This window comes from Pyricularia pennisetigena, assembly GCF_004337985.1.
Source record: "Pyricularia pennisetigena strain Br36 chromosome 4 map unlocalized Pyricularia_pennisetigena_Br36_Scf_9, whole genome shotgun sequence".
NCBI lineage: Eukaryota > Fungi > Ascomycota > Sordariomycetes > Magnaporthales > Pyriculariaceae > Pyricularia > Pyricularia pennisetigena.
In genome coordinates this window covers 636,320-647,109 of record NW_021940921.1, presented here as the reverse complement: position 1 = coordinate 647,109, position 10,790 = coordinate 636,320, and the positions used below count along the sequence as shown (strand labels likewise).

Here is a 10,790-nt window from a genome sequence, read left to right as displayed (position 1 = left end):
GAAAACAAAAAAAAAAAAAAAAAAAAAAAAAAAAAAGGAAAGGTGTGGAGCATATAAAATTCATCGCAGATATGCATTGCAGGGAGCTGGAAAGTGAGGGACATCTTACGTTGGGGAAGTCGTTGGTAAGCAGGCCATGCAGTGATCGAGGCCCAGTCTCCGACTCGAGCCACTTGTGCCGGAGCGTCACGCCGCTGCTGCCGGTGATTGTGGCATTAGACATGCGGCTAGGCTCCCCAAAGTCCTTGGACGGTGCCCGAAACCCAGTGCCGAACACTAGGACGTCGAGCTCATACTCCTTGCCGTTAACCACCAGCCCCTTGCTGGTTGCCTTTTGCACCCCGTGGTCCTCGGTCTGCACGAGCGTGACGTTGTCCCGGTTGAAGATGTGCAGGTACTCGTCGTGGAACGTCGGCCTCTTGCACCAGACGGGATACCACGCCTTGAGCGCCTCGGCCGTCTCCTTGTTCTTGGTCACGACCTGGTCGACCCGCTGCCTCGCCCGCTCCGACACCGGCACGTCGCGCAGCATCATGCTCTGGACGTACTCGGGGATCTTCTCCAGCGGCAGCGGGTGTTGGGCATGAGGGCCGCCGGTCGTCACCCTATACGTGTCCAGTTTGGTCCAGCCGTCGTCGACCAGGTCTTCTGTCATGTCGGGTTCGCGGGCCATGACGCCCGAGAAATTGGCATTGCGTGCCGTCCACCACCCAGGCCCCGTGGCGACCTTTTCCTTCCACTCCTCGGGGTCGATCTCCTTCTGGCCCCGTTCGTGAATGGCCGACGGGGTACGTTGAAAGACAAAGAGCTCCCCGGCGCACTTGGCCAGCGCCGACGCGCACTGCACACCGGTGGCCCCCGTGCCGATGAACCCCACCCGCTTGCCCTGCAGCTTGTCGCAGAACGGATCCCCCGGCTGACCGCCCGTGACGTCGTACTTCCACCGGGCCGTGTGCACCGTCTGGCCCTCAAAGTCCTCCAGCCCCTCGAGCTTGGGCACCTTGGGGTGGCACAGGACGCCGTTGGCCAGCACGACGAACTGGGCCGTCACGGTGAGGTCGACGGGGTCTGCTGCCGGCCCACGGTCGGTCGTCAAGCGCACCACCCACCGCCTCCGGCCGTCGTCCCAGGCAAAGCTCGTAGCGGCCGTTCTGAAAAGCGCCCTGTCCCTCAGCCCCCACTTCTCAGCGATGCGCACGGCGTGCAGCCGGATCTCCTCGCCGCGCGAGTAGCGGTGCGTCGGGACGTATCCCGTCTCCTCCAGCAGCGGCAGGTAGATGCTGGCTTCGGAATCGCACTGCAGGCCGGGGTACCTGTTCCAGTACCAGGTGCCGCCGACGTCGCCGGCCGCGTCGACCAGGCGAACGTCGTCGGCCGAGAACCCGGCCTCGATCAGACGCACGGCGTGTACGAGGCCGCAGAAGCCCGCACCCATGACGAGGAACTTGACGTCGTCGCCATCCTTGAGCGGCGGGGCCGTCGCGTTGAGCGCCTCGTGGTCGACCCACGGGTCGTCAATCAGGTGCGCGAGGTGGCGCGACGACTTGCGTGCCGCTTCGTCCTCCTCGAGGTCCACGTACTGCTCGCCGCCGTCCTCGCGCCGCCGTTTTTGCGCCTCCTCCTGGTATCTCTGGTGGATGGCGGCGATGTCGGGCTGTGCAATGTCGCCGTCGGTGGTGGGGGCGATTGGGTGGCCGTTCAAGCCATTTTCTGCGGTATTTATTGTCATGTTTTTTTTTTTTTTTCTTTTTAATCCCGCTCGCTGATGGAGCTCGATCCTTTGTGTGCAAAAACAGAGTGTCAATAGTAAGTAATACCGACTGACAAGTATCACACCAAGACGTTCATGAGGCACCGCCTTTTTTATTTATACTATTCAGAAGAATTATACACACAAGAGCAATCCTATTTCAAGAAAAGGCAAAAAAGGCAAAAAAGGCAAAGAAAAAAAAAAAGGTTTACTTTCTACACCACGCTACCAATGCCACCACCTCCAAGCGGGGTTTGCTGCACAGCCAAGACTTCTATAGATTGCTGCGTTGCTCGCATCTCCTACCGATCCGGCGTCCTATGCTACTCTGTGCCGTCTCCACAGATGTGCAAGGAGCCAATCAATCGCTCGGGGTCGTGGTAAACCCCGTTCCGCAGTAGCAGCGATCACCGACGCCAGCGCATGCAAACGTGGCCCGACACGGCCGGGTTGGGGCAGGAATAATGCGGGGAAACAAAGCATCCCACACACCGACATGACAAGTTGTATTGCCTCTGCTCGCGGGCGGAATCACATTAATCCCCGGCTGTGCCGATTACTTCTTCTGCTCGCCCTGCTGAAGTTAAAGAATCGAGAAATACAGAGGGCCGACTCAGCATGCTCGGATTTACTGTGCATTAAAAGCCGATAGAACGGACACCGGGTCATTGGCATCGTCGTCTACCTGATGTTGTGTCCGTCATATGATGTCGAGGATTGATGGACCATACCACATGTTTTCGTCTGGGCCTGTCGACTCCGAATTGTTTCTGTTTTCTTTGTTGACTTTTGTTTTTTTGCTGCTGACCTCTTCTTCGGAACCATGCAGGTACGCAATAAAACATGGCACGGTCGCGGACGGTAACGCTGGAGTTTTTTGCTTATGGCATTTTGGTAATTGTGTGTTATGCGTTACAAAGCTTCAAAATTGGATCACCGGAGCCAGAATTTTCGCACCAACGATGCACAGCTGCGCTGACAAAGCAGCTTCACTTTTTTTGATTTGCTTCTTGCTTCTTGGCAAATTCCCCCAACGACAATCCATCCAAACACGAGCGAGCCACTGGACTACAAGGCTGTTTAAGTCAGGGAAAACAAAAAAAAAAAAAAAAAAAAAAAAAAAAAAAAAAAGCGACGTCTCATACAAACATTGAACGTCTCCATCTTCATCTACCATAATACGATCGTATTTCCCAACAACCCAGAGTCCCATCTGTGGAAAACCCCCTATAAGCTATGCCAAGTCCAGGCTCCGGCACAAACAAATCACAATAGATTGGTGAGCGAGTCAGCTTGTTGATTGGACCGGACCAGCTAGCCTCCCCTGAAACAAAGACAATCTCCCTCAACCATAGTACAACACCCAAGAAAAATAAAAGAGGCGGACAAGGGTGAGATGGGGGTTGGGGAGGGCGAGATTTCGGCATCCATCATTCTGGTTTACGGCAGACTTTTCTACTGACGCCATCTTGGAATTTTTATGTTTTATTTTTCTGGGAGCCAAGGGTCCTCAAAGTCCATATCGAGGTGTCACTGTGGGCTGGATACCTCGTGTCAGTCCCGCGTTCCACATAAACTGACAAACTGGTGATCTGGGGTCGCAGGGCTTGGCAGGTCGTGCTACGGTAGATGGTCGACGACATGGCATCTGCGACTTTTGATTGTTCAGTTTTGGCCGCCAACACATGACCGAAACGTTGGCCTGAGGGAAAGTCGACCGGCTAACAGAAATTGTGGCGTCTTACATCAGCATAGTCAGAACAATAGCAACCTCAATTTAAAAAAAAAGTTACCATTTGCTTACCCGGTCGAGTGACTGACTGACTCCAACCCAACGCTGATGGGCCTCGACCCATTCCTGTGCCTGGTTCTGGGCATCAGGAAAGCCAACAGGCAGGCGTTTCTGTTTATTCTCCGATATTGAAGTGCCTGCCAACCCCTCTCCAAAAGAAATTCTCCGATGGGCTTCGTCAGGGCGAGAAAGTTGCTCACACCTGAGGTCTTGCGGCTTGGCGTCCGCCTGGATATTTCGCTAGTATTGAGGGGGGGGGGGGGGGGNNGCATACACCTGCACATACAGAACATGCATCCAAGCTTTTCGTGATGGAGCCCCTCGTCGTTCGTATCTCAGCAAGCTGGGTTTTTTTTTTTTTGATGAGTTGGGTTTCAGTAAGCGGCTGAACCACCACCAGTCGTCATCGCATTTTCCATCAATCATGTTGAACAAAAAGATTTAGGACGTGAAGTGGGGAGTGAGGGATCATGTCGACGAGGGCAAGAGGGATATAAAGACATCAATGTCTTGTCGACGTTTGCTCTCATGTCCTTCCTTCTCCCCATCGGCCTTTGCTGAATTCCTCTCCTTAGTGCTTTGCCTTGTTACATCCAACCTCTTTTTTACAGAGCTTCACATTCGTTAGCCTTGATCGGCAAAGTCACTCACGTTCTTTCAAAACACTTCTTGCTCCTTTTGTTGCATTTGCATCACTTTTTATTTTTCATTTCTTGAGACTCACTATCTTGTGTTTTTTTTTTGTCCAAGGGAAACAAGACAAAAAAACAAAAACAAAATGAAGTTCACCATCGCCACCTCGATCCTCGCCGCCATCCCCCTGGCGAGCGCCCACTACACCTTTGGCGGCCTCGTGCACAACGGCGCCAGCGTCGGGCGGGACTGGCAGTACGTGCGCGAGCACACGCGCACCTACATGCCGACCTTCAAGGACGAGGCGGCCACGTCGATCGACTTCCGCTGCAACAAGGACGCTGGGTCGGGGGCCAAGACGGACGTCTTCACCGTCAAGCCGGGCGACAGCCTCGGGCTCAGGCAGGCGTTTGACCCCAGCGGGATGAAGCACCCGGGCCCCGCGCAGGTGTACGTCTCGCTCGCGCCCGGGTCGGTCAAGGAGTACGACGGGTCCGGGAACTGGCTCAAGGTGCACCAGTCGCTGCTGTGCAAGGACCCGCTCGTGGCGCGCGACCTGCAGTACGACGGCTGGTGCATGTACGGCGAGAACAAGATCGAGTTCGAGGTGCCCGAGACCCTACCCGACGGCGAGTACCTGGTCCGCGCCGAGCACATCGCCCTGCACGGCGCCCACGACGGCAAGGCCGAGTTCTACTACTCGTGCGCCCAGGTCCGCATCCAGGGCTCCAACGCCACCGCCCTGCCCGCCGGTGCCGAGACCGCCAAGATCCCCGGCGTCTACAAGGTCGACGACGCCGCCATCAACTTCAGCGTCTGGGCAGGCAAGACCGCCTACCCGCTGATTCCCGGCATCGCCGTCGCCCCCGGCGGTACCGTGAGGGGCAGCGCCGACGGCAAGACCAAGGCCATCGTCAAGGTGCCTGGTGGCGCCTCGGATGCCTCCTCCGCCGCCGGTGCTGCTTCTTCATCATCTTCTCCTTCTTCCTCCTCCACCGCTGCCGCCTCCACCGCAGCTGCCACCAACCCGGCTGCTACCGCTCCGGCCTCGACCCTGCTCACCAGCTTGGTCGCTAGCCCCACTGCCACCTCCGCTACCACCGCCGCCGCCTCGACTCTGCCCGCCACCGAGCCCAAGCCCACCGAGTCCGCCGGCCCTGGCTGCAATGGTTCCCGTGGCCGCCGCCACCGCTTCCGCAACTGAGAGAAAGAAAAAGCCATGGCTCTGAGAGGACATCAGATTCATGCATCTTTTCTTCTCTTGACCAAAAAAAAAAGCCAAGCATCGGCCGAGCGCCAGTGTGTTTTTAGCGTAGCAGGGCTGCGAGTCGCGATTGTCTTCATATTTGTTTTTTTTTTTTTTTTGTTCCCTTTTTCCTCTGAACATCTTACCTTCATCTTTGGGCATTGAGAGTCCATCAAAACCTGTTTCTGGCAGGCCTTTGTATATAAACTTTTTATTTTCTTTGTCATCGTCAAAAGCGTTCTATTCCGAGCCTGCTCGTGAAGTGTTGAGTGGGTTTGATGCACCTCTGCGCTTGGGTAGGCTGGGGCTCGGCTAGCCAAGTTAGTCCAGTCCTTCTTTCTTGCATTCGATGGTTACCTCTAGATACATCGCTGGAATATATCTTTGGTTACTTCTCATCTTTCCATCCCTAGACTACATATGGTCCAAAACTGCTTTCGCACGCGATATTGAGGCATCAAGCTGAGATCTTTGCACTGTAGACAACGAGTCAGAAAGAACACTGAAGATATGTGATTACTACAAAATTAAAAAAAAAAAAAGAGAGATACATAGTGAATATCAGACAGCAGCATTCCATGCGCCCGTCCCCTTTAGATGCAATGTAATATTACTTTCCGCTGAAATGTCCCGACACCGAAACCCCACTTTCTCAAAGTCAAACTCTGTTCTTGTTTTCAAGTAATACTTTCCAAGGACGCCCCTTTTAAGCCAATATTTCAAGCGCAAGCAAAACATAGCGGGCGGACCCAGCCAGCCTCCACTTTTCTCCATTATCACCTCACAATTTCTTCACCGCTGGGCCTCCGCTTCGCCTTTTCGCCCTCGCCTTCCGTCGTGGTCGTCATCGGCGCATCACTACCAGCGACGCTCGTTCCTAGAACGGCACTCGTCAAGCCCTCTACCTCGCCCTTTTCTCTTTGCATTTTGGCCTTTTCGTTGCTCGAGCTCGCTCTCGCAGTACCTGCACCAGCACCGGCGGCGGCGGCGGCGTCACCGGCCTTCTTCTTACCACCGAGCTTCTTCTTGGGCACACGCACAGCCCAGTATACGAACAGGGCGGCGATGATGTTGAAGACGATATATGCAAAAATGAGGGCAAAATTCCTCCAGCGGTTGTCGTAGCTGGCGTGTGCGCCCTGAAGGAAGATATTCGTATCCTTGATTGGGCAGAAGGCGCAGTCGGACCTCGACGATTCGGTGTCAGGGCGCAGGTAACCCCCGGCTCCTGGGATTTTTGGACCGTTGGGGATGGTTATCCCATTGATGTAGTTTTTCATAAACTCGGCGCATGTCCCGTTTACGGGGTCGAAATGAAGGAACTCGTTGTTGGCGCACCGAACCTCGGAGTTTGCGACTGCGACAGACAACAAGCCAGACACGATGTAGGTGAATGGCGAGACGCGGTACATAAAGATCCAGAACCTGGGCATGGTGTCCGGGTTGGCAAGCACACCGCAGAAGATGAGACAAAGGGAGAAGAACAGGTTTGCAATGTTGCCGCCGGCCTCGGCCGTCTCGAAGCCGGCAATCATCAGGTCGGTAAAGGTTGAGGTGAATATCAAGAAACCCCAGAGGTAGAGGAATGCCAGGGCGCCACGCTCCGTGACCTGGTTGGCCAAAATGGCGTTCTTGTAGAGGCCGACGGGGTAGTACCAGCAGAAGAACATGACGACAGCCATCAGTGAGTTCCAAGGGATTTCGACGATGATCTGCGACAGCATGAAGACCTTCCATGAGTAGACCTTGCTCGGCCTCTCTCTGACCTCATACAGGTCACGCTGAATAACAAAGTGCGGCATTGTCTGCTGCACGAGCTGGCCAAAGACTGTAAGGATGTTGAAGATGGCAAACATCTGGTTCTGCAGGCCTTGTTGCGTGTTGGGCGCGTCGTAAAAGACAAACCCGATGAACAAGGCCGTGACGGCACAGAGCGCTGTTTTGGCGTAGATGTACGACGGGGTGCGCCAGTACTGCTGGAAGACACGGTGGGTCACAGCAAAAACCTGCTGGTGGAAGGGCGCTGCAAACTCGCGGTAGCTGGCTTTGTCTTGAGTGGGTGGCGGCGTGTTTGCGGGCTGCTCCTTGAGTTTGTCCAGCTCTGCATGGACTTCAGCAAACTCGGGGCTGTTCCGCCATGTCTGATGCCAGTCGATGTCGGATGTGGTTCCTGGAGCTGCGCCAATAACCTCCAACATCCATTCGGCCGGGTTGGCATCGTGGGGGCAGGGAAAGCCGCCATTACGCTCAAAGTAATCGGTCATGATCTTGGAGTTTTCACCAATGTCGCCAAAGTAAACTGTTTTCCCGCCCTTGGCTAGGAACAAAAGCCGGTCGAAACGTTGGAATAGCATGGCCGATGGCTGGTGGATGGTGCAGAGGATTGCCTGTCCGCTCTTGGTGAGCTTTTCGAGCAAGTCAAGAATCGCCCACGAGGTTTGCGAATCCAATCCAGAAGTTGGCTCTGTGAACAGTCAGCAAGAAAAACCCACAACGATAATAGGGAGAAACGTAGTCGTGCTGGTGGTTGGCGTCGATCACATACCGTCTACGAATAGCAACAGAGGGGGCTTGGCTGCGAGTTCCACTCCGATGGTCAAACGCTTCCTCTGTTCCACGTTCAGACCCTCTCCAGGGACACCGACGACAGCATCGGCGTACTCTTGCATATCAAGAAGTCGGATAACTTCATCAACATAAGCCAGCTTTTCGGCGCGAGGTACATGAGCGGGTTGACGGAGCAGAGCACTAAAGTTCAATGCCTCACGGACTGTCGTCGTTTGTAAATGAAGATCTTGCTGCTGAACGTAGCCCGTTTTGCGTTGGAAGGAAGCGTCTCGCTGGTGGCCGTCTACCAGCATCTCACCGGTGATGACTCCCATCGAAGTTCTGTCTGCCAAGCAGTCGAGTAAAGTCGTCTTTCCAGCGCCAGATACACCCATCAATGCTGAGTTTCGGGGAGGTTTTTTTTTTCTCCGGATTAGTAACTTGCTTGGTGGAGAACCAACTTGTGAGGTGGGAATAGTAAATACCTGTCAGAGTTCCGGGCTTGACCCAACCATCGACATGGTCCAGGATGCGTCTCGTCTCCTTCTTGATCTGAACTTCATAGCAAACATCCTTCCAACCAAAAGTGCTCGTTTGCCTCTGGATAAAACCGGCACCCTCCTCCGTCATGTTGGCAGCGACAACTGCGCCGCCGACCTTGGGCGCTCCAGCCTCGGCGTCTGTCTTGGCATCCCTGATAGCTGCAGGCTTTTGTCCACGGCGGAACACAAGCACCTCACCCTTGGACTTTTTCTCTCGCACATTCTCGGCCGCAACCATGTACGTGAACAAGAAAAAGATCATGAAAGCGATGAGGATGCCAAAGTTTCGCCACTTGTTGGCCGTTTCGTACCTGAAGGAGCTGTAGAGGTAGTCCTCACCCTTGACGAACGACTGACCAGGAACAGAGCCCACGGCCTGACAGACCCTGTTGGTCCCAGTGAGCTGTTCATAACCGGGATACTCTGCTCGTGGAACGAATTCGGTACAGGTGTAACGTTGTCCAGCAAACTCGTTGATCAGAAGAGACTCGAAGGAATATGCCAAAATGTCAATGTAGTTGAGCCATCGACACCAAGGCAGCATATAGTCGAGCGGGATAACGAATCCGGTGAAAATAATGAGAATCAGGATGATTGTAGCAGCTGGCACCATCGCCTGGGAAAGCGAACGAGACATGGAAGCGATGGTACGGAACATCATGGACATAGCCAGAACCGTCGCAAACGAGATCAGGAGGTAGAAGAAGAAAGCCCCTGGTTCTCTTCGCAGATTGGCCATGAAGTATAGCACAAGGTTGAATACAATGGCGTTACAAACTTTGTAGGGCATGTCACAAAGCATCGAGGCCACGGCTTCTGCGGACGGATGGTACAAGGCGTAACGATCGTGCTTTTCGACGATGGGGCGTTGGGCGAACAAGATTAGAATCTGGATGGACGAGTTAGAATAACCGGGTGAGATCAAGACAGCCAGAGAGAGAGAAAAAAGAAAAAGAAAAACGAGGGCCACTTGCCTCGAGAGCCGCAGCGAATCCATTGAGTAGACAGGCAAAGAAGAGCAGAGCACCTCGCTGAAAGAAGCTGGAGGTCGTCATTTGCAGGTTGTAAAAGATACTTGAGATAACCAGGGCCATGAGGGTGTTGGCAAACAGTGCGCCGACGGTGAGGGTGGGATCACCCAGCAGACGCTTCCATCCACGCCACAGACATAGCTTTGTCTGCTCGTAAAAGGACAGAGTGTAAGGACTGTTGGGCCTTTGACCCCGGCCTTGCTGAGCCGCCCTGGACCTGCGGAATGCCTCGGCGTCAGGGCCGTTGATAGGATGCGTCGACTTGTAGTTCTCAATGTCGGCCTGGAGTGCCGTGTATTCGGCGCTGTTGGCCCAGGCAATGGCGAATTCCTCCGGTGTCCTTGGTGCCTTGCCCTCGAAGCCAGGACGCACGATACGCTCCTGTGGCGAAGTCATCGAGGTCAAGAAGTCGGGAGTAGTGGCGCGGGCAGGGCACTCGAAGCCCAGGTTCACAAAGTACTGCTTGGCCTCGTCGGCGGGACCAAAATAGATCTGATACCCTTCGTACAAAACGACAGCTTTATCAAACAAGTCGTATGCAGACTGCGGTGCCTGATAGATACTGACGCACGCTGTGGTCTGGAAGAGCCTTGTCTGCAGACGGAGTGTCTTGCAGAACTCGATTGCGTTGGCGCTGTCCAGGCCACGGGTACTGTTGTCCCAACATTGCAGAGGAGCGCCGGACAATGCAGCTTCTGCGATTGTCACACGTTTTCTCTCACCACCAGAGACACCACGGATGTATTCGTTTCCGACGCGAGTGTTAACGGTGTGTGCGATTCCGAATATTGCCATGACAACATCGCGAATGTGGTTTGCGAAGAGGGTCTTGGAGACCCCTGCAGGAATCCTGCGGGGAGCCCTGGCATGCGCAGCGAAGGTAAGCGTATCCCCAACCGACAGCTGTGGGAAATGTACATCTATGGGAAAATGCCAATTCGCCGAGTAAGTACGTGAACTGTCACATAGACATCCATTAATGCAGCCACTTACCAACTTCTGCAGTGTAGATTGCCTCTCCTCGGTGGCGTTTGTGCATTTCCTTTGCTGACAAACCTGTCTCACAAAGTCTGGTTAGATATAATTCTGCGACATGGCGCAAGCGCCAAATAAAAATGAGAACACCCCGATCTCGGCACGTTGGGAGGTGCTTTAGCTCCAGAACCATGCCACCATAAAGACCAGGGTCTGTCGAGGCTAGGTGTCGGGCGCTAAGGCAATTCCAACGTCGAAAGAAAAGAACAAAAAA

The 10,790-nt window shown here is 54.3% G+C and overlaps 4 protein-coding genes across 4 annotated transcripts in view; 2 read left to right on the top strand and 2 right to left on the bottom strand.

Moving 5' to 3' along the window:
* The window catches only part of PpBr36_10220 (uncharacterized protein), a gene marked incomplete at both ends in the record, with an annotated part of 2,253 nt that extends 524 nt beyond the window's left edge, over positions 1 to 1,729 (bottom strand). The window contains one exon of the mRNA XM_029897333.1: positions 110 to 1,729. Within this exon, the coding sequence (XP_029744217.1) occupies positions 110 to 1,729 (1,620 nt within the window). The remainder of the gene's footprint in view (positions 1 to 109) is intronic.
* The window catches only part of PpBr36_10219 (uncharacterized protein), a gene marked incomplete at both ends in the record, with an annotated part of 2,459 nt that extends 325 nt beyond the window's left edge, over positions 1 to 2,134 (top strand). Inside the window, 2 exons of the mRNA XM_029897332.1 lie at positions 281 to 1,715; positions 2,031 to 2,134. Of these exons, the coding sequence (XP_029744266.1) occupies positions 281 to 1,715; positions 2,031 to 2,134 (1,539 nt within the window). The remainder of the gene's footprint in view (positions 1 to 280; positions 1,716 to 2,030) is intronic.
* A 2,186-nt stretch (positions 2,135 to 4,320) lies between these two features.
* PpBr36_10218 (uncharacterized protein) lies at positions 4,321 to 5,379 on the top strand (the record flags this gene model as incomplete). The annotated part of the gene is made up of 1 exon (XM_029897331.1): positions 4,321 to 5,379. The coding sequence occupies one exon, from the start codon at positions 4,321 to 4,323 to the stop codon at positions 5,377 to 5,379; it is 1,059 nt and encodes a 352-aa protein (XP_029744367.1).
* Positions 5,380 to 6,197: 818 nt separating this feature from the next.
* Positions 6,198 to 10,790, bottom strand: part of PpBr36_10217 (uncharacterized protein) — a gene marked incomplete at both ends in the record, with an annotated part of 5,586 nt that continues 993 nt past the window's right edge. Inside the window, 5 exons of the mRNA XM_029897330.1 lie at positions 6,198 to 7,885; positions 7,967 to 8,368; positions 8,454 to 9,479; positions 9,538 to 10,461; positions 10,535 to 10,611. Coding sequence (XP_029744372.1) covers positions 6,198 to 7,885; positions 7,967 to 8,368; positions 8,454 to 9,479; positions 9,538 to 10,461; positions 10,535 to 10,611 — 4,117 coding nt within the window. The remainder of the gene's footprint in view (positions 7,886 to 7,966; positions 8,369 to 8,453; positions 9,480 to 9,537; positions 10,462 to 10,534; positions 10,612 to 10,790) is intronic.